Source organism: Zeus faber, assembly GCF_960531495.2.
Source record: "Zeus faber genome assembly, chromosome: 3".
Taxonomy (NCBI): Eukaryota; Metazoa; Chordata; class Actinopteri; order Zeiformes; family Zeidae; genus Zeus; species Zeus faber.
In genome coordinates, this window is record NC_137190.1 from 22,670,164 (window position 1) to 22,693,474 (window position 23,311).

Here is a 23,311-nt window from a genome sequence, read left to right on the forward strand (position 1 = left end):
AAAGTCCATAACGAGAGTCAAGACAGGAAGACAATATGGGACACAACGAGAGGGAAAGCGAGGGACGGCGAAAGACAAGTACAATCTGGGATGTTTACCATGAATGTTTGAGCCACAGCAAGCCCCCTGGGAAATGTCTCTTTTTGTAAACCGACTACATATGAAAGTAATAGGGCAGGGTCAGTGTCCTCCTCCATGACACCTTAGCACAGCAGATGGTTTGTTGTTGTGGCGGAACTACTGCTCACGTTAGAGTGTTTTTGGACCTAGCGGTCATTCAGCGGTCCGGGGCTGAACCTGAGCCAATATGAGAACCATTGAGAAAGCCCCTGTGCTGTTCTGGGGGGTCTTTTTGTGGCGGCGGGAGCTACAAACCTAGAACTGACAGATCTGTCTGATTCTGGGCCAAAAGGAGTCCCAGAGGCCTGCAGGTCCACAGTGCAGCAGTTTTGCCCCTAGCTCGGAAGCAGACTCAAGCAGATTGGGGAGACTGTTTGCTGGTCAGGCCTCCAATGAGCCTTGAGGTGTACATTAATAACTGTCAACCGGCATCACCTCATTTCCCAGAGAAATGTACCTCTGATCACGTTCGGAAAAAAAGGCAAACTGTGCCTGCTTAGGTAAGACAGTGCAGACAAAGACATCAAAGTCATGCCAAGGATATCATATTACAAATATTATATAACATAATATAATAACATACCATTATCCTCCTACATTTTCATTATATTAAGCTGTCTGGAAGCTCACAGACATGTATGCTAGTGGTATGGTATGGTATGGTATGGTACAGGATGGTATGGTATGGTGTGGTTTGGTATGGTTGTGTAGTGTAGGGTAGTGTAGTGTAGGGTAGGGTAGGATGGGGTAGGGTAGCGCAGGGTAGCGCAGGGTAGTGTAGGATAGGGTAGTGCAGGGTAGGGTAGTGCAGAGTAGTTTAGGGTAGCATAGGGTAGGTTAGTGCAGGGTAGTTTAGGGTAGCATAGGGTAGGTTAGTGCAGGGTAGTTTAGGGTAGTGTAGGATAGGGTAGTGCAGGGTAGGGTAGTGCAGAGTAATTTAGGGTAGCATAGGGTAGGTTAGTGCAGGGTAGTGCAGGGTAGTGTAGTGTAGGGTAGTGCAGTGTAGTGTGTGGTAGTGAAGTGCAGTGTAGGCTAGGGTAGGGTAGGGTAGAGCAGGGTAGTTTAGGGGATTGTAGTGTAGTGCAGTGTAGTGCAGTGTTTTGTAGTGTAGTGCAGGGTAGGGTAGTGTAGGCTACTGCAGGGTAGTTTAGGGTACTGTTGGTTAGTGTAGAGTAATGAAGTGTAGGGTAGTTTAGGGTAGTGTTGTGTAGTGTGGGGTTGGGAAGTTTACGGTAGGATAGTGTAATGTAGGGTAGTGCAATGTAGTCTAGGGCAGGGTAGAGTAGTATAGGGTAATATAGTGCAGTGTTGTGTTGTGTAGTGCAGTGCAGTGTAGGGTAGTGTAGTGTAGGATAGTGTAATATCATATCATGTAGTGTATGTAATGTAATATAGGGTAGTGTAGGGTAGAATAGCGGAGCACAGTACAGCCCGATGCGGTACAGTATAGTATAGGTTATTGCACTTTTCAAAACAGGGACAATGTGATGTTTCATCCTAAACATATCATAAATCGATGAGATTATCTATTCCCCTCCTGTGCATAACAGTTCCCCTGCAGCTCGTAGAGATTCAGGTACTCAATGAGATTGCAGCTGGAGAATGTGTTTGCAAACACAAGGGCTTGAAGCCTGAGCTTTAGGATAAAGAATTGAGCCTCTGAGCCGCCATGAATCTGGTTCAGATGTATATCTTAACTATGTGCTTTATTTTCACTACTCACGGTAACTGTGCTGCTGGTTCTAGAAAGCCTAGAAATGTGTATCTGAAGACAGATGGGATGGAGTCTTCCGTCCAAACATGACTGACACCGTCCATCTGCAGTGTATGTTGGTGGTGACCCAGTATCACACGTGTCCATATTATGTAACACTGTCGGTTTTTTCAGATAATAAGCCAACGCTTATTATATCCACACTTTGATCATACAGAGCCTCAATGTTGTATACTGTGATATTATGAAGCCAAAAACCTGTATGTAGTTCACGCCATTCTCTGGCTACACAGGAAATGGAAACCCCTAGCTCTAGCACTGTTCATAAATAATAGCTAGAGAATGGCTACACAGGAATGGCTGAATTTAATTGATAACTCGCAATGACTCTGATATACTCATGATATTACAGACATAAAAAACTTGACGATCATAAGACAAACAGAGTACTGGCCTCGGGGAACTCTGTAATGACGTGCTCCATTTCACAAAGCTGTGTCAATCAGATGTGTCAGTCAATGCTGTGGTGGTCACACTCTGGAGACCAGTGATGACCTCTTATGACCACAGCCCAATGCTACCAAGCACGGTGACGATAAAACAACAGATTGAGGGGAATGAGCAGCACGGCCAATGATGCAACTGACCATGCAGTGGCGAGGACTTATTATAATCATCGGATCACCTGTTTCTTTGGTTTTAAAGGTTGAGTTGCTTAAGTCTTGGCCTGCACATCAATCCCCTCTCTCCAGCTGTCTCCCCAGGCATGCTGTCTGCTCTGTTTGGCAGTACGTGCTATTTTTTTTTTTTTTTTTTTTTTTTTTTTAATATCCAGGCTGGTTCCCTCCTGTCGTTACAGTCTACAGCCTCACTCCATCGCACATCACATTAAAACAACACAAGGAAAGGAGTCCGGAAAATTACCCCCCCCCCCCCCAAAAAAAAAACAAAAAACAAAAAACCTCCCAAGTCCTGACCGGTTTTGTGTACAATGTGTCCAGAAATAAAAAATAAAAATAAATTGCACTGTTTACTGGCCTGATCCTTTGTCTGCTGGCCTCTCGTCTCATCGCCACCGGGGAGACAATACGCTCCTATCGCACCAGCCACTGTTCACCACGCACCGATCAAATGATCAAACATGACGGAAAACAGAAAAATAACATAACCTTGAGGAGTCGGCGCACCTGCCTCCTGTCTCGGTCCTGCAGTGATTTGCAGATCTGACAGCAGTGCACGGCGCGTCCCAACACAGATGATCGTAACAGTAATGATCACCATCGTAATAATAATGATAATAATAATAATAATAATAATAATAATAATAATAATAATGACGCTCATTCAAAACGCTCACCGTGTGCGCTGTCATGGCTCCTGCGCGGTTCGGATCACACGCACCGTGGATGCTTTCAGTGGGTCCCGTGGTAAACACTGTCTGCTCTCTCATCCTAAATGTCCTCCTCCTCCTCCTCCTCCTCCTCCTCCTCCTCCTCCTCCTCCGCCTGCCGCTGCACCACGGCCACGCACCCCCACCACCCCTCCACCGCCCCACCACCCACATGACGTCAGAGCCCACAGCAGACAACCCCCCCCCCCACCCACCACCACCACCCCCCTCATAACATCGATGCCATTGACAATTTCCTCACACCGTCACCGGGCTGCCTGCCGGTACCAGGCCGCCTCACAGTGCGCCGGGCCCGGGCTCTGGCTGGAGGCTGTATCCGGGGGTTTACGGTGCGTTTTAAACAGCGGCGTCTGAATCGAGTGTAGGAGGTTAGACAATGCGTTAAATAAAATAGAATAAAATAAAATAAACGGATATAATAATAATAATAATCATCATCATCATCATCGTCATCGTCATCATCATCGGACAAAGAAAAAAATATATTTTCATAAAAAAATAAAAACAAAATAATAAATAATTGTGTTTATTGTTATTATTATTATTATTATTATTATTATTAATAATAATAATAATAATAATAATATTTAAAAAATAATACAAAGTTTAAAAAAATACAACATTTTGAATTTGCAATGTAACCTACTTGAACGGGTTACAAGTTTGTCTTAAATGTTTTACCTTTTAATAAGATAAAGTACAAAATACATATATTCGATGTATATAAATAAATATACATACATAAACACATGGTTCGCACCAGGAACCACTACCGCCACAGAACAGCACTGCAGAAGATGTTTAATATATGCTCAACCTGAAATAGGTAAGATCAAAGGTCAAAAGGTCAGATCAGGTCACTTCCGAAACAAGATCACCTCCCACCGCAACCAGGTGCCTTTGTAAATATGCATATGCAGATCGATTTTGTTCATGTGCCTCCAAAACAAGCCTACAAGTTCATGTTAGGATGTGTAGACATGTTTTGTAAATGGGTCGGAGAATTTCCTGCGATTCCGACAGACACTTCCGTCATGTTTCAACAGCTGGAGAATGGTTTTCTTTGAGTAAGTGCAAAAGATTGCGTTACCTCAGGCCGGCATGTTTGCTCTCTAAACATTTAGCTTATTTAACAAACATTCCACTACATACTGCTTGGGGACTTTTTTTTTTTCTCCCCCCCCCCCCCCCCCATCGCTGGCAGTGTTGGAATAAGTACTCAGAAAAGCCTCAATGAGGCATCGCGTTTGTGTGCGTGGTAAAAGTCTCTTCTCGCTCCCTGCCATATTTGGTGATTTGGGTCGTAATTTCATAGCTGGCCTGGTTGGAGGAATGCACAAAGTTGGAGGCTGGTCCAGAGACAGCCAAGTGGCCTGAAGGTTGCAGGACCAATCTCCTTTAACGGCACACACACAAACAGCCACTTGGTGATTGCATTCACTTACTTTCAAAAGGTCTCGTGGTTTATCTTTACAACAACCACCATTCTACAACCATTTTATAAACACCCACCTTTAAATACATCTATATTTCCATAAAGGGTTATCCTTTGTATAGGAAGATAAGCGTTCTATATTCTGTTAACTATTTGATTTAGTTTATGTTCCTGTTGAGTGTGGCTGCAAGTGATACAATGAAGGTGTGTTTTAAACCATCTATTTACTTCACATCATGTCCCTGGCATCAAGAAGATGTACCCTGATGCATGTTTACCTCTGTTATGGAAATAGAGAAACGTGTATGCCTCAATTCCTCCCGTGGTAAGGTCGCCCCAGGAGAACTCATTACTTTTCACACTGTTTCCCAACTGCTGTTGAATTCAGAAAAAAGGGTATTTTTTTGACCGAATAAAAATAGCATGTTTAAATATAAGTTTATTAAAGATCACTCAGTTCAATAACATCAGCCAACTCAAAATATGGCTCCAAGATACTTAAAAAATAAAAATAAAAACCAAGGAGAAAAAGACAAAAGAAAAAACCCAAAAGAACATGCAACTACAATGCCTTGACTGGTCCATTCACTCTCTGGTCCTTCCTACGGATGTAAGGTCTTATATGTACATAGGCTTTCATTCTTCTTTACAGAAATTACTGTAATAAATTATATATACAGTCTTGTCTGTGGTAAACGCTCTCTTCTCCTGTTCCCATTGTTGTCATGGTGACAGATGATGTAGCGCATTCCTCTTTCACTCTGTGGTGTTGGACCCAGTGTCTGATGAATTAAAAAAAAAAAAAACAAACCAAGAGTTACGATTAAGATGTGGGGGGAAAAGGAAGAACAAACTTACAAACTGCAAAAAAAACTCAACAAATGGAGAACATTCAATTAAATATAAGTGTTCAACCCGTTGCAATTTGGTTAGAGTAGCCAATTGAATGGGGTCGGATTACATGATGAAACCTCTTATATACTGTATATCTAGTCAGGATACGCTCCATAACTGGTTTGTCAACCAGGCCTGATTTCACTTTGTCAATCACTTTTGCCAGTCTTTGGTGAGAAATGCAGTATATGCATACTTAAAACGATTGTCTAAAATTAGCTGTTCTTTTTATAGTACCTGCACAGATTTTTCTAGTTTATTAGTTGTTCCATTGGTATTGGGAAATAGACTCCGTCAAGACTTCTAAAATAGACGGACGACAGCATATTTTCTTTCGTGTTAAAAAAACAACCCAAAAAAACCTTCAGAAACAACACTATCTCCGAAAAACTGTTATCAACATACCAAATACATAAAATAAATAACCACTAGAGGAAAAACAAATACAAATGTTGACAACTGACTCACTCTTTCCGTCACAAGCGACAATTTTGACCTTGTCCACCTTCACTAGATCAGTGACCTCCCTGAACTCCACGTCGTTCAAAACAAACGTCCACACGTTGTCGCAGAATCTGTAGGTGTTTAGCGACCCCTAGAGGCGAAAAGAGGAAGAACAACGTTAGCCACAACCATAGCAATATCAACAACACAACGTTCATACCACTTTTCTGGGAAACAAGTCTTCAAACCCGAAAGCAGTTCAATGAAAGCATCGAACTTGAAATGAATGACACACGTCTTCCTTTCTGCAGAGTTGAATGTTTATTTTATAGCTACAACTTTTGCATTTCACAAATGTAAAATTAATTGTTTCCCCTGATGATTTCTAGACTGAGCAGCGTTGGTCTCAGAGGTGTCCAATTAACATGGCTGTCAACTAAACTATACAACTCCACAGATGATGACCCCTCCTCATGAAAACAAATAGCACATGACAAGAAAGCACTGGGGGGGCTCCGATCAATTGGCCAATTTTCGTTCTAATTAGTGTGATTGCTGATCGGTATAAAGTTCGATCAGAAGACGCAAAACACGTAGACAATTTCTCTTCCGTTATGCATGGCAGTGTTTCCAATACGTCTATTTATTTGTGGCGGCCTGCCACAATATCAACATTGACCGCCACATATTCATTTTCTATTTCTCTTTTACTATTTAAACTAGAGTCTTAGTAGAGCTGGGGTCAGCGCACGGCCCCTCCTCGCCCCGCTATGAGCACGCTCTGTTTTTTGCTTTCGCTTTTTTTGGAAACAATCTAAAAAACTTCTATAGCGCTGTCAGAGCCTGGAGCATGAAGACGGAATGGGCATTAGATACTGTCTGATATGGTACAGCGCAGGTACAGCCAGTGTGTGTGTGTGTGTGCGTGAGTGTGTGTGTGTGTGTGTGAGTGAGAGAGAGAATAGCCCATCAGAGTTGTTTGAATGACAAAAAATTTAATGACTTTAATATGACGCTGTTGGCGCACGAATGAGTCCATCCTTGCACTTATACGGAGGACATCAGTTCAGTGGGCGGTCTTTTGATTTGTGTTTACAATGCAAAAAGAATGTGGATATGTGCAGCCCAGATCACCTCCGACTGTGGTCTGAGCGATCGGATCTCAAACAGCACCGAGTGCGTTTACATCTGGCATTAGAGTGATCCACTTGTGATTATCACCAAAGACACATGTTAATGCCAGGTGTAAACAGGCTCTAAATACAAAGCTTTGCTCCTCATTCTTAAGAGAGAGAATGGAACACGTAGCACATGACGCCTGACAATAAATAAACAGTTCACTTTCTCATCTCCTAATTTTAATACTGAATATATTGTGTTGTTAAGAATAGTTCAATAAGTAAATAATGCCACAGGATAAATAGAAGGCTTCAAATAGACACTGTGATTGGTGAGAAAGCACATTATCCACCCAATGAGAAGTCGTTGTAATTGCAAACAACCGTCCCCATTTTTCTATCCTTTTCCAAACTTTTTCTGTCAACTTTCAGAGAGTGAAACACCAAGGTTTATTAAGTAAACCTAAACTTGGAAAATTGAATTCAGCCAACGTCCGCCAACTTTAATGTCTGAAGTGTAATAAAATCAAAACAAAAGTTAGGAAACAAAAATGCTCAGAATAGAGGAGAGAGAAGTCTTGGACATTTGAAACAAGATCAAGAAAAGCCATTTTGCATGAGAGATGATCAGCACATTGATTGAATAGCAACATTTTGTGGTTACTAACAAAATGACATTTCTCTCATGCTGCTTTCATTGGAAAGTCCTGTCAATCACAATGGGAAACCTAGCAATGAAAGCAGTGCAAATGAGTCATTCTGAGGACGTTCTTCTGAGGAGGCTCTTCAAATGCAATAGTTGTATTTCAGTTAACTAAACACTTCTCCTATTCATTATTATATAAGTGACAAGGAAAGTTGGGAAAGTTGCATGGGAATAGTGGGGAAAAAGATAAATCATTAAACACGCGCTAGGCCTGGGGAAATAGGAAATGGGAGGAGTTTAAATTAAAAAAACAGCCAAATGTGTGAGGATTATTAACTGATTTGATGTGTCGGCTCCATTAACTACCACTACTTCCAACTATCTTCCAAACTACACTCCTGGTTAAACAAATTCACAGACATCTTTGTAGCCTTTGACTTCTCAGTTCTACAACAATAGCTAAAAGTAATTTTCAGGTAAACCAACACTACTAAATATAATTTCAAGTTCTTTAGCCAACCTCTGTCATTTATGTTATCTCCAAAAAATGCAGAGGATATGGATTAAAATGGATCTATTATATGTCTGTATTGTATTTGTTAAAACAATAACAAAAAGTGCATCAACCTTGACCTAGCAGCCTTACTTAGTTAGGTTTGGACAGAAAGGTAGATTTAAAGTGGTAATCCATAAGATTGTCTGTGCTGAGTGAATTTCATGACGCGATCCAGAACCCTATCAAAGACGGTCACTTTTTATTTTTTTTGCTTTTTTCTTGGTCACTTGAGGTGGTTGGGATTAGTTTCATCCGAGGGTGTTCTTTTCAGTTAATGTTCCGCCGTGTGGACAGTTGACTGACCACAACCAGCAACGCTGGTTTATCAAACTCAGCCCCGAAGGCGTTTTAGTGGCGGCGATTGGGATGAAGCAGCATGAGGTCGACTACTCACCCGAAAGTTGACCCTGTTGCGGACCCGGTTGGCGAGTGCTGTGTTGATGGCTTTGTCAAACTGGAGCAGGACCTGAAGTGCCAACTGCGGCGTGATCTGTTGGGTCTGAGATAGAGATAGATGGACGGATAGATGGATAGATAGATAGATGGATAGATGGATAGATAGATAGATGGATACATAGATAGATAGATGGACGGATGGATAGATGGATGGATAGATAGATAGATAGATGGATACATAGATAGATAGATGGACGGATGGATAGATGGATGGATAGATAGATAGATAGATAGATAGATAGATAGATAGATAGATAGATAGATAGATAGATAGATAGATAGATAGATAGATGGACAGATGGACAGATAGATGGACGAATAGAGAGATAGATACTTTATTAATTCCCGGGTTGAAATTAAAGTGTTCACACAGAGCAGCTCACGTCAAAACAATAGGCAGTAACATTAAAGTAATTACAACAAAACATATCAAATAACTTACATAAACATGAAGGGCAAACTCGAAAAAGAAAATGGAAACAAGACGCCATATCCAATACATCTAAAAAAAAAACCCCACAAACCTCTGAATCAACAATTCGCACCCAATTCACCAAAAAGGAAATTGTTGCAAGTTTGAACACACATGGAGGCGTCCTGCAGTGGCGAATAATGAATAATGAATAATGTTTAATGTTTTATCGGACAAACTCATAGTGTCTGAAGCCAACGCCGTCAAAGAAGCTGAGCCTGGGCTCTGGAATCATTTATGCGACACATTCATCTACACAAGAGCGTTAAACACTGGCGTGCTAACTGCTAGCTTCATGCTAACCCCCACCACCACCACCACCACATCCACCTGGATCAGCTCGTCGAGGCTCTCCTGGAGACTGTTCCCCAGCGTCGTGTTCCTGTACAGCTGGTACGCCATTGTGAGGAATGCGGGAACTCGCTAGTAAACCCGCGGATATTCGGCCGGAGCGACGACTGGCAAACGCACTCCCTGCAGAACTGGCCGTGACGGGGGCGACTGCTAAGGCCCGTGTTGTTGCGTGACGTCGCCAACGTACGGAGAGCAGGAAGGGTCAAAAAGTGTCACGGGGGGGTTTGCGACGACCGTGTCGCAACGGCCATGCGTGTGGACCGGGGGACGTTGTAATGGATGGCCTGCTAAAGGGAGCGGCACCAAAATTATACTTTGAATAACCCACGTTATCGAAACGCAGTTATAAACGTTGTTATTTCGGCCAATACAGCGCGCAAACGTTCCCCCTTTGTCGAAAGGGAAGACCACTAGATGGTAGCAAAAGACAAGACGCGAACGACAAGAACACTCTGTTTCCTATCGTTTACGTTTTGTTTTATTTTTACTCAACTTAAATTTCTTGTTGTGTTGCCTGATTATCGCGTATTTCGCTCGAGCTTGAGTACACTAATACTTGGATAGCGACAACCCATTTAATTGTGATACTAACATGCGTGTACAGGTCTGGAGTTGCATTATTTCCCTTGATTTCTTCCCGACGTCGCTATGAAAAAAGCAAACAAACAAACAAACACAGACTGTGAAAACAGGCGATGATTCCTTCGCAACTCTATCATGGTTTCCCACGCCGGCATGTTTTAGCATGGAGCCTTGTTAGCCGAGTGGAGCGTTTATACAGAACGCGGGCCTGAAAAATGGATCGCACGACGGACACTCGAACGAGCGTTTAGATAAGAAGAAGGCCCTGGTGCGTCATAATCAGAGAGGAGTCCCATCGTCTGCTCAAGCAGTTCGGGGATAGAAATGGTCGCTTGCGCGCGGGAGAGGCGGAGAGGAAAGTCCCCGTTCCGTTTCGCTCTTACGCGTTTAAAAAGAACGGCAACTTTGAACATATTTGAACGTTGTCGTATCGCCTCGCGTTGAGAAGTGATCCGTGGAGTCTGACGGCTAAGTTTGCCACTCACTTGTTTTAAATTTCCCCGCGGTTGTTGTCTGTTGAGGGTGGGGGGGAATGAAGGCAAAATTGAGGCAACAGGGAGGAAACGGGGAACTGCTTCTCGTGCTCAATTACTTTGTCAGCCGCCTGAATTAATGCAGAACCGACCCAAGAGTTCATCTCCAGCACGCTTACATGGCACGCTGTGTTCCGATTCCCCGACACACCCCCGTCTCTGTTTGCTTTTTGTTTATTTGCACAGCACTTATCTTCCTGTGGTGATATTGCTATGGTTGTGGTTTTTGTTTATTTAACACGCGCACACACACGCGCACACGCACACACACACGCACGCACACACAAACACACACACACACACGCACATATATAAATCCACCTTTAATAGCACCAAGCCAGCATGGGCAGGGTAGGGGGACAGAAATCTGGTGCATTTTGAAGCATTTTTAAAGAAAACTTGTAAAATACGTCATTGTTTTTGTTTTTGTTGCAGTAAATGGTCGTCACAAATTTGAGTGACATACGTTTTGTTCATGGATTTAAGATGAATAAAGGCTAAACTGGCTGGATGCCCTTGCCCCTATTGGCCCGGCGAAGCTGTGTGGGCTTTTTCCTCCTACTCACCATCGACACAGGGTGGGGGCCTTTTAGGCGCCTTTGAGCAAGGCACTCAAACAACCAAACCGCTGCACCGCCGGGGCAGGAAAGTTCTTACGAACCTCTGCATCTCAATGAGTGCCGAGTGGGTCGATGTTGGAAAAGAGAAAAACCTTCCCACAAGGCGAAGAACCATTAAGGTAAAAAAAAACAAAAACAAAACCTTTCACGACCGGGCTCAAAATCACAAAAAGCAAAATGCAACTATTTTACTGAAATAGATTGAACTGTTTGGAATCTCTACACGAGTGCTTTTAAAATGTTTTTGTTTGCACACCGAGCAATGTGAACTTTTCACTTTCCACACACGTCGCTATTTATTATTTTGCTGGGGTTTTTTTTGTGCCTCATTTGCTTTCCTGTTAATATTTCAGGGTACTTAAATATTCATTATGCATTACAAAATATTTTAAATTTTAAGCACTTCAGCCATTTTCCTTGTCATCCTCCCAGACTGTGTGATCTTTAATAATGATTTCCCTGTGCCGTGCCCTACTTTGCCACAAAGGAGGCTGCTTTTAATAAACCGTCAGGCCCGCGCCGGATGTGTGAGCTTCACTATATTATCGTGACAAGAAAAAGTCCAATGCAATTAACTTACAAACCGTAAAATGGTTCTATTTGTATGCAATTAACTCTAGACAAATTTACCTCCACAACGTGCTACATGGATCCATAACTAGTCAAAATTTCATTCGCACCAGTATGTTTGTCGGAGAAAATTCCAAATATCACCACTTGTAACTTCAAAAGAAGACGCGCTTGTCTTGTATTTAAGCTTGCCTTTCATAGGAAGAGAGGACAAATATACTTAAGAAAAACGAATTTGACTGCTTTATTCTTAATTAGTAACATCTTTAGATCTCAACGAACAAACATCCGAGCTGTAATTAGCGGCATCCGTGTTCGTTTGCCTTGTAATCTAAGTTAAATACGATAAATCACTTTCCTGAATTAAGCGGAGACGTGCAACCGGTGCCGAATGGAAACCTCGTCGGCTGCTCTCCAGAAAGAACGTCCGTAGCCGTGGCTCTGAGTCCCAAGGCGTTGTGAAAGTTTCAACACCGCCCAGAAGAGAATAAGATCTGCTCTCTTATTATGATACGATATCACACAAATTATTATTATTGTTTTTAATTCATTTCATTCTTTTTTTTTTTTTTTTGTAATATTTATTTGCTACATGATTTTTGTCTCCAGATTTTCTTTCTGTCGACTGCATCTACTGTGAAATGGTTCATTAATCGAACATTTTTACAAGAAACGGATGGATGTTACATTTTCCTGTTCAGTACCAAAATGATTAATTTCTAACGTGTGTCATTGAGGTCCCGGAGTCAAAATGGGAGTAAATATGAGTGAAATATGAAAGAAAGGTCCAATTTTACTTTCTCCAAAATGAAGGTCCATGACTGAAGGAAGAATGACACTGTGGCCCATTTCCCCTGCACTTCAAAACAACAAATGGCGTCTGGGTTTCAAAGATGATGACTTAAAGTAAAAGTAAGGTGTTATTGGTTTTACAAATTAGTGAAAATTAAAATGTGTTATTGGTAAAAATGTAGGTTCCATGTCGAGAATCTAGTCCCTGCTGGTTATTACTAAACGGAAATTATATTATTGATAACTTGTGTCATATTTAACAAAGATTTAGATTGACAACAGGCTTTTTATGTATTAGAGCAGTAAATATATAATAATGAGCAAGGCATAATAATCACAACTTTTTGTTGGATTTAAGTACTTTGTAGTCTACATCAACCACATATCATAATCTGGGCAGCAAGAGCTGGCCATAAGATATCTGTTTTGATTTTGCTTGATTTATCCGCAGCCTTCCAGACTGCTTACCATCATGTTCTCTTGTCCAGTCGTTCTGATCTTGATATTTCAGGGACTGCGCACAGATGTTTGGGGTCTCACCTCTCGGGTAGATCCCACAGGGCGGGGTGGGAGGGAAAAGGTGTCCAAGTCATACCAGGCGAGGACCGGCGTCCCGCAGGGATCCGTGCTCGGCCCTCGCCTCTTCTAACTGTACACCTCGCTGGGATCGCTCATCCAGCCGCGTGGTTTCTTCTACCACCGCTACGCCGGTGACACCCGGCTCTACCGCTCCTTTTCCTCCAGGGGGATACCACCGTCTCGGCGAGACTCTCGGCACGCTTTTCAGACATTTCCTGTCTGGATAAAGGAACGCCGCCCTCCAATTGAATCTCTCCAAGACAGAACTCCACATCATCCCGGTAAGTCCAACCATTTAACGCCAGGTAAACATTCGGCTTGGCTCGTCACCATTAATACCGTCCAAGTCTGCTTGAGATCTTGGGGGTAGTGATTGACGACCGTCTCACTCTTTCTGATGAAATTTCCTCCGTCTCCCGATCCTGCAGATTCACGATGAGACGATACCCGTCGGAGCACTCGGCACAGCCCTTTGTCCAGGCGCTTGTCACCTCACGACTAGACTACGGCATATGACATAATGCACTAACATGAATTCTTATCATATTGCACTAACATACAAAAAAAAATACAAATAACTCTATTTTATTTTGATTCCTACCAGTATCTTGCACTTTTATCCGGTTGAATTTAGATACAGGAGCTCGTGCATGAAAGTTCGATGTTGCTTGGACAAAAGCCACCGCTAAATAAATAAATGTAAAGGTATATATAATAACTGGACTTTATTCTAAGAAATATCATAATTGCGTCCCAGGTCAATACTAGAACATGCTTTTTAATGAGTGTTTGACCAATTAATTGATGTCGGTGTAATACGTAGATTGAATGAACCTAATTCAATTACTGCTACAGCTTGTCTTCTCAATAGACGACTGAATGGCAAGAAGGACCAAATACAATTAGGCGAAAAAAACTACGCTCAACATATGGATCAAATATTCATTGTGTTAAATCCAGTCTTCACTCATGCCAGATATTGAGCTATCTCTCAGGCAATTCCTAATTGCATTGTCTGATTTATGAACTCTTGGCGTTTTTCACCACACCATGCCACATCCGGTTGTGACTGTTACTTATGGACAACACTCTGCCACATTTTCCAAATTAATTCCGCAAACAAATAATTACTCGAGTCAACGAGAACAATTAGATCAACCATGCCCCCGAGAAAACATCTGCATATTGAATTAGCTCATTAACATAGCGTGAAAAATGGAGCGGAAATGAAGGCATTATGGGCCTTCAGTGCCTTGTAAATCAGCTCCAACTTTGCCTCTTAAGGGTTCTCACGTCCTTCTTAAAGGGATCGTTCCAGTATCTGCGTTAATCGAGGAACGGCGAACTCAGGAGCGGGTGCGAACGCGGCTTCTGCTTTTTCTATAGCGTGAAAACAGCTCTCTCTCCCCTTCTACAACAAAGGAAAGCTCCACGACTGCCAAAGTGACACAACTGTCTTGCGGGAGCCGCGTTGAAATAAAAAAAGCCGTCACTATTAAAATTGCGCCGTCCTGTAAGCTGAAGGCTGTGAAATTTATGGAGCCGCTCCGCGTCCTCCATCCATCACCTCCTCCCCGCCGCAGAACAATGCACGGGGCTCGGGCTTGTTTGACAGAGGGATATTTGCTGACATATAACCCGGCCCAGTTAGAGATCATTACCTCGTTGAGTGATGGGGGCCCGGCTCTGACTTAACACTTTTATTTCCCGGGTGCAGCTGAGCTCCTTGACCACGCAGCTCAGCGGACACAACCTTTCCCGTCGCATCAGCGGCGCCATGACTCCGGCTTTGGAAACGGGCCTTCGCTTTAGCCTCTCCATCTTGATCGTCGCGTCTGATAGGCTATCAATAATTTCAGGCTGGTTGAGCGCTCGGCTGAAGGTTAAATAAATTTGCCGCGATTGTTTGCATGATCGTGCCCGAGTGGAAGGATTTCCAATTTGCAAAACGCCCCCCGCCCCCGCGCGCCGTGCTCCCGGCGTGCGGAGGCGAACGGAGGGGCTTTGTGGAGGTCTGCGCCCAAACAAGCAACACGGCCTCCGCAGACGCAAGAAAAATGAAGTGACAATTTGCATTAAGAGATTCCTCAATACACAGAAAGTAAAGGAAACAGTGGAAATGAAACCATCTGGCCGGGGGGAGCGATGCAGTGACCCGGTGTTTGCCGAGTCAAGTCTGTTTCGACCACTTTATTGACCGTGTTAATCCAGGTTAACACCATGATTCCTCATTGTAATAACACCCACCCCAATTTAGAATAAACTGTTTGGATGAAGAGCAGTTCATGAAGCATACTGGTAACTTCAACCCATTTCATACACAATGGCAATTCAAAGTGCTTTAAGGCATAAAGGACATTATATAAAAGCACATGAGCATCAACGCATAGAAATAAAACGCTAAAAACAGATAAAAAATATATAATTAAATCATTGATCGCAGGTTATAGTGCAATTTAAAACTTTTAACACAATGGAAGACAATTTAAAAGAAACCGAAAGGCCATAGAAACAAACGCTTAATAAAAAACATGAAGTCTGCGAAAAGTGTATAAAAATGCAAAAAGCACAAACACAATGGAAGAAATTAAGAGAGTTGCTGTGTTGTAACTTGAAGTAAAACAGCTTAACGGTACTACAGGTATATTCCTCATTGCCCCAGTATTGTACGTGATGTACTTTAAATAGTTTGGACGAGGCACCTTCAAGGTCATTCACAGATGGAATTTCGATCCCTTGATCCTGTCTCTTAAACCTTCTTAAGGTGTACGATGGGAAAACGGCAGCATATACCCCACAACCCCGAAGCATAGCCCCTGATCCTGAAGTGAAATGAATACGGCAAAGCATTGCAAAAAGTATGGCTAGCTGTAGAATGACTGGAATAAAGGGACATTGCGCCACACGGCAGGTAAAGCGGCCCTGAGGCGCCTCCTAATTCCCCCTCCTGCTTCTGTACAAGTCACTTAGTGTCACCAACAAGCTTCAAAGGAACTTTCCCTCGTCCCATAAGACCAGATACATACCATAATATCTTTTATTTTCTCTCAACGTGGGCTGCGAAATTATGCATACGAGACACAAGCCCCTTTTCTTTTTTGGGAGACACGGTGCTGGTGCTCGCGGCAGAAGGGAGCAGACTTGTTTGTGTGTGTGTGTGTGTGTGTGTGTGTGTGAGCCCCAGCGTCTCCCTCTGATCTCCATATTTCACCAGTATCTTACTGTGTGTGTGTGTGTGTGTGTGTGTGTGTGTGTGTGCGTGCGTGCGTGCGTGTGTGTGTGAACAGGGCAGAATAAATTGGTTTGATCAAAGCGGAGGGAGTGTGTTTAAAGGAATGTTCCCTAAATCCTGTTGTAGATTATGTTCAGGGTTCAGTCTACACGAGCAGGTTGTTTGGGAAGTTTTTTGGCGTCGGCATTGGTCTCGCCAGATGCTAAGCGCTTTACGGAAGACGTCTCCTATGGAGTGGTTTTGCTTAAAGAAAGAACAATGAATAAAGAAAAACAGGCAGTCAGATGATCCCGTCTGCTCATGTGCTGGGATGGGATTGGGCTTTGATACTGTAGATAAGCAGCAGAATGGGCTGTTTATAGCCTTTGTCAGTGATTGTCAACCTTTTTTTTGGGATAATTTGGATACGATTCAGCCTCTGGAACCCCAATCGATGAAGGTTTTTCTTGTTGGATATGATTTCGTCCAAACGTCCACACCTGCCTATAGTAAACCGCTGTATGCTGTGATGGTGCTCAGGTCTTGTAAATGAAATAACGGTGAAGTTGGGTTATTCATCATTTTGCCTCGGGACCCCCCGGAACCTTCTGAAAGGGCCCCTGGGCGGTCCCCAGACCCCACCTTGAGAACCACGGGCCCGAATGGCTTAATTAACGTGGTATAGAAGGCTGGTAAATAACTCACCTCGCCTCACACCGCCAGATTGATTTACACTTTGTTCGAAAAGCAAAACAGGATCGAGACGAGGAGAAGGAGGAGAGGACGTGGTGCGGCGGCGCCTCGAGGGAGACGGACGGCAGGAGGGAAGGGACAATAATGTCCCGCGGGACGACTGTCCCAAAGACTGAAATTAATCACATCCATTCAGCGTTTCTAAATGTACCACTTAATGTGGCGGCCGTGTAATTAAATTTCCAGCCCCGTGACCTTGGGAGCATCTCGGCGGATAATAAATGAGACGAGGAGATAATCAACTTGGACGCCAGATCTCAGCGGCCGCCGAGCGACACAACAAGGAGCCAAGGTCACCTGACCGACTGACTGACTGGTTGACTGGCTGCTACATAACTAGTTAATATATATAACTATAACTAACTGCCTGGCCTTCTGACTGGCTGACTGACTGCCTGACCGACTGACTGACTCACTCACTCACTCACTCACTCACTGCCTGACCGACTGATTGGCTGCCTGACTGGCTGCTACATAACTAGTTAATATATATTACCATAACTAACTGCCTGGCCTTCTGACTGCCTGACCGACTGACTGGCTCCCTGACTAGCTGACTGACAGGCTGCTAGTTAATATATATAACCATAACTAACTGCCTGGCCTTCTGAGCAACTTGCAGACTGGTTAAATGTGAATAAACAACTTGGCTGACTGGGTGAGAGGTGTGATGGACTGGTTTAGACGGAATCCGCTGGTTGTCTTGCTTCTGACCTGTTTAAATGAATAGAATGACTCACGGGTTACGGACAAATGGGCTTCCAGCGTATTAATCCTCCCTCTGATACCACATGTTTATTGTTGAATTCAAAACCATTTAAAAATGTATACAATTCAAGTAAAAATGTACATAAAATGGTCGAGGAACGTGTCCGAGTCTTGACTGGTCTGAACTGCCTCCATATGAACTCTTGCTTGCTGGAGTGAACTTTTTCCCACTTTTTTCTACTTTCTCAATTTCCACTTCTGGCGCTGGTCAAACTGGCAGCCTGTTTTAGCAGCTCTTTTAATTTTTATCATCTTTATACTAATTTGTTTGTCACAATTGGAATATATATATATATATTCTTCTATATTTTATCTATCGATCTATCTATCTATCTATCTATCTATGTTGTTGTTATCTATCTATCCGCCTATCTGTCTATCTGTCTATCTCTCTATCGGCCTATCCGTCCGTCTGTCTGTCTCTCTGTCTGTCTGTCTGTCTACCTTATAGTTGATATACTATTTGAAACAAGCCACACAGTTGCAGCATGGTCAGCTTCTTCCCGACATACATTATTAATTTGGCATATTTTCATTACATAACGAAATAATCACACTCGACAGAGCTTGCCTTGATATTTTCCTTTGCGGAGTTTGAAGTGAAGTGGCATCTGGGAAGACGGATGAAACCCTGTGTCCCGTTTCCCTCTCGCTGGGTCCGCGCAAGAGTCGGCGAGTTGCCGGCGAAGAAGCCCGATCTGAGAACCGGAGCCTCTAATCTCCCGTGTCATTGTTCTGATAATGTTGAACGTCATCGTTTGTGAGGTTCAGAGGAATTACAAGTGGATTTATTCCACTCGTGTGGCAGTGGACCCAGATGCGACGTTCTAACAACAGCAATTCCCATAGTTCTACATACCCCGCTGTAAGGTTATCATTTACGTATCGTACGCACTTGTCAATGTTCCCCCGCTTTGGAAGGCTTTTTGGGGGCGTTTTAGTCAAATGGCTTGTGAGCAAATATCACAGTGGGTCGAGACGTAATGGAGGTAATACGTGTCACGTTGAGGGAGAGCTCTCATCGCGGGCCGGGACGAGGAAAATGTCATCAGCGCTGACGTGTCAGCCCATCCATCTTTATCTAAACCCATCTCAATCCACAGGCTCATTTTTCACAGCCCCCCTCCCCGAGCCTCCCCTTCCAACGCGGGCTCAGGAGAGTCATTAATACACTCGGGGACTCGTGGCGTCTCAGTGAGTGGGAACATGACGGATTAACCCTCGGGGCGGGACTCTCACCCGCCGCACACATTAGACCGCGCCCGGCCGGGTTCACCGTTAATTCTGCTGCGCCTCCTCCTGATTTAACAATGTGTTACCTCACCCTCGCCCCAAAAACGCGTTTAGCCACATTGGGAAAAAAGCCAGAGGCGGAAAATCCAGGAAGCCCGGGTCCGGGAAAAAAAACAAGCCCTGCACTGATCCAGTGATTCATTACTTGGACCTCTGGGTTGTCTCTCAGTAAAAAAAAAGACTCAGACAGCCGGAGCGGAGTTTGATTTCCTGAACCCGGATTTTCCACCTCTGGATAAAGCCGAAACATATAATTCGTCATGAAGACCTTCTCCGGCTGACAACAGCATCGGAAAAAGGGGAAGACGGGCGGTGGAAAAGCGTCTTTAGAGAGACCTCCCTCTCTCCTTTGGCCTGCAGGCCGACCGGAGAGTTTGAGAGTTTGATCGCAGTTTCCCGCGAAATGATTTCTGGGGGGAATTACAGCCGACAGCGGCCGCTCTGATTGTTGTGCCCGCTGATGGATGGAGGACGGCGCGACAAACAATCCATTCACTAACTGGCGACTACACACTAATCTGCTCGTTTCCCGTCTTAACCGGAATGCCAATATTGTATCGAGCAAATGTCAGCGTGTCTGGCACGGACCTCCGGTCGGCGGTCTCGGTCCTCCACTCCCGAGGCCCCGCAAAGACGACTCGCTTAACACGCATGCGCACCCCTTCTTTCTCCATCCCTCTCATTTTCTGCGCCCTCTCTTTGTCTCACACACACACACACACGCACACACGCACACACGCACACACGCAGACACACGCACACACACACACACATACACACACACGCACACACGCACACACACAGAGATACTCTTCATATCTTAGAAAGGTATTTTGTCTTTTTCTCTGCTTATATTTTTATTTTTTTGTATGAAAAATATTTTTTGTAACTTTTTTTTTCGTTGGAGGAACAGCTTATATTGGCACCGTCCCAAAAAAAGGTACATTTTAAGTTGAATGGCCTTTGTTTTGTCAGTATTAAACAGGGTTGACCTTGGAACTGTGATGTGTTTGTAAACGGGGGAAGAGGGGGTTATTTTGGGAAGGTTGGACCATGTGCTTACTGACGTGTCCTTCAACAAAACCAGTTCAAGGGAACAGCTGGAAAACTGGAAACCTTAGAAAGCTTCCCTGTTATATCCATGTACCACTATGTCCTAGAATGTGCACTATGCACCTCAGCCGCTAAGGGGCAGCACCCACTGCCATCCTGCTTCGGGATAGATAGATAGTGTAGATGTCATGTATATGTTTAGTAGTTTATTTCATCAAGAAAAACATTCATGACAATCATCAACTATGTTCAAAACACTATTTGTTACATTTGATGTATCTTTATAATAATAATAATAATAATAATAATAATAATAATAATAATAATAATAATAATTATTATTATTATTATTATTATTATTATTATTATTATTATTATTATTGTTGTTGTTGTTGTTGTTGTTGTTATTATTATTATTATTCGAGTTTATAATAATATAAAATAATAATATATATAATAACATATAATATAATAAAATAATGATTTCATCATTACGTTTTCAAGCATTTAAGTGTTCCTTATTCAAATTAAAAGAACATTCAGAAATTCATTACTCAGACTCTCTGAGTATTGAATATAGTTGTCTCACTGGAGGGGTATATTGGATTCGATTTGATGATACATCCTCTCCATTAAAAGCAACACTGCATTCATTTTGGGAGGAAAAGCAGAATTCCATTGAAAATGGTGTTTTTTCCAGTTTGGAGAGCGGGACATTATAAATGTTTGATGTCCTACATTTGACAGATGTAAATAATGGTATTTGCACGTTTAAAGTGACTCCAATGTTTTGGATAAACTCTACTTCACTATTTACCTTCAGCAGAAACAAACTATAAATTCGGGGGCACGTGGAGAAGTGGCACTCACTCTCTCATCCACGAGGACACAGTTTAATTCAGATGTATTTACCGCAGAAAAACCTGTAGCGCTGGGTGCTCGTTTGCGTTGATGTATCGGTTGATTGTTTTTATTTGTAATACAACAGCCTTGGAGCCTTTAAAATAAAATCAGCTGTCCATCATGTTTAAATAGTGAATTATATAGATAATTAAAATAGTGTGAGACGGTCATGACAGGATATCTCTTTATTCACCAAGGTGTGCTCTTTGTGGCTTCGGGACTGTAAGATGAATGGAGGCCTCTCTGCTCCAGTTGTGCTTTGCTGCTTGGACAGAGCAGGGGCCAGACCCCCCCACCCCCCGCCCCCGCCCCCCGGCTCCCAAGGCCCTCTGCCTGCCCTTATTTAACAACCATGGGGTCCTATTCAGGCGGTCCCATCGCCCCCGAACATATTAGAGCTGGTAATCATGGCGGATTGTCTCCTGTAGCCTAACCTTCTAAGACCATTTGAATGGTTTGATCCCTCCGGGACACCCCACCCCCACCGCGCGCCCCCCCTTCAGTGCCTTAACTCCGGCCTTCCTTCCTTCCTTCCTTCCCAGCAGCCCCTCACTCTGCGTCCCTGGTCCGGACCCTCTCGCGGCTCTGCATAATCTCACTCCGTCCCCTCCCTTTTTCCTCCCCCTTCCCCCGACTCTGGGGGGACACACACCTCGCCCACCGCAGGAGCCACTTTATTTGCAGCCCTTGTCTTTTGACAGTTAAAGAAGTGACAAATTGCCATTATTATGAAAAGAAGGTTACTTTTATACATGGTTCCAGGCATTGAGGAGGCCCGCCGGCAGCTTCATCATTGTCAGGGAAACTAATGATAAGATATCATAAGACACAGGACAAGCATGCAAGATGGAGTGGCCCCCCGCACGCCTTCATCAGCCGCTGTCTTCCTCCGCTCCGCATCCATCTTGATTCTGCATGGACTTGCACTTATTCTGCTTTGCGCCACCAGAAACCCGCCTCAAAACACGCCGCTCGTGTGGATGTTACTTTGTAGATTTATAAGGGGGAAGACTCCCCATCACAGATTGCAGCTTTCGAGTTATGAAAAATAATGACAAAAGTGTCATTTTTGCATAACTGGGTTTGGCGGCGGAGAGGCTGATGTGCGTGCTGCTGCATGCCTTAACTCTGATGGATTGACAAGCGTGGACAATGGTGTTTAGGAACTTCCTGCGACTCACTTTAAGTAACTTCAATATTTAATCAAACAAGTCAGTGTAAACAAATAAATGACATTTATTTTCCCACGCAGCAATAGTGTTATCAGAATTATTTTGAAACATACTGAGGTTGTACCGGTAAGATTTCCGCAGGTTCAAACCACAACAAAACTGGGGGAAAAGGTCTTGGGGAGGTCCTCCCCAAACAGCAAATAAGACAGCTTCTATCAAACTCTTTTCTGTCCTTGTCTTTCAAAAATACCAATATATTTGTACATACGCCTTTCCTCCCTTTCTTTCTCTGCCCCCACAACCTTTGTTTTATCTTTCTCCTTCCTCTGCCAAGCTCCCTTATCTACAATGAAGGTAAGGTAATCTCTCTCACTCTCTCTCTCTCTCATCTAACATTACCTGTTGCTAACACAAACACTGGTGTGTGTGTGTGTGTGTGTGTGTGTGTGTGTGTGTGTGTGTGTGTGTGTGTGTGTGTGTGTGTGTGTGTGAGTGTGTGTGTGTGTGTGTGTCTGTGTGTCTGTGTATATGTGCGTGTGTTGGAGACTGGTTTGTAAACTATATGGAGGGATTGTGCATGTGCGTGCGTACACGCCTGTGTGTGTGTGTTTGCGTGTGTGCGTGTGCTTGTGTGTTTGCGTGTGTGTGTTTGTGTGTGTCTGTGCGTGTTTGTGTGTGTGTGTTTGCGTGTGTCTGTGCGTGTGCGTGTGCGTGTGTGTGTGCGTGTGTGCGCGCGCGCGTGCGTGTGTGTTTGTGTGCGTGTGTGCGTGTGTGTGTGTGTGTGTGTGTGTGTGTGTGTGTGTGTGTGTGTGCGTATTGGTGGGGAAGTTTCTCCCTGTGTTCCGGGGACGGGACAGTGACT

The 23,311-nt window shown here is 43.6% G+C and overlaps 1 protein-coding gene across 1 annotated transcript; it reads right to left on the bottom strand.

The window, feature by feature from the left end:
* Positions 1-5,106: 5,106 nt before the first annotated feature.
* gtf2a2 (general transcription factor IIA, 2) lies at positions 5,107-9,782 on the bottom strand. The gene is made up of 4 exons (XM_079997063.1): positions 9,597-9,782; positions 8,733-8,837; positions 6,043-6,169; positions 5,107-5,462 (listed from the first exon to the last, which is right to left on the bottom strand). Exons 1-4 carry the CDS (start codon positions 9,666-9,668, stop codon positions 5,437-5,439), a joined length of 330 nt encoding a protein of 109 aa, XP_079853189.1. The 5' UTR covers positions 9,669-9,782; the 3' UTR covers positions 5,107-5,436.
* Positions 9,783-23,311: the final 13,529 nt, after the last annotated feature.

Bases quoted from the DNA above. Each gene is read 5' to 3' on its own strand.
- gtf2a2 (XM_079997063.1), bottom strand. From the start codon at position 9,668: ATGGCGTACCAGCTGTACAGGAACACGACGCTGGGGAACAGTCTCCAG. The intron at 8,838-9,596 runs GTGGATGTGGTG...TCTCTATCTCAG, and splicing joins GCCTCGACGAGCTGATCCAG to ACCCAACAGATCACGCCGCA. The intron at 5,463-6,042 runs GTGAGTCAGTTG...TTAATTCATCAG, and splicing joins TGTCGCTTGTGACGGAAAGA to ACACTGGGTCCAACACCACA.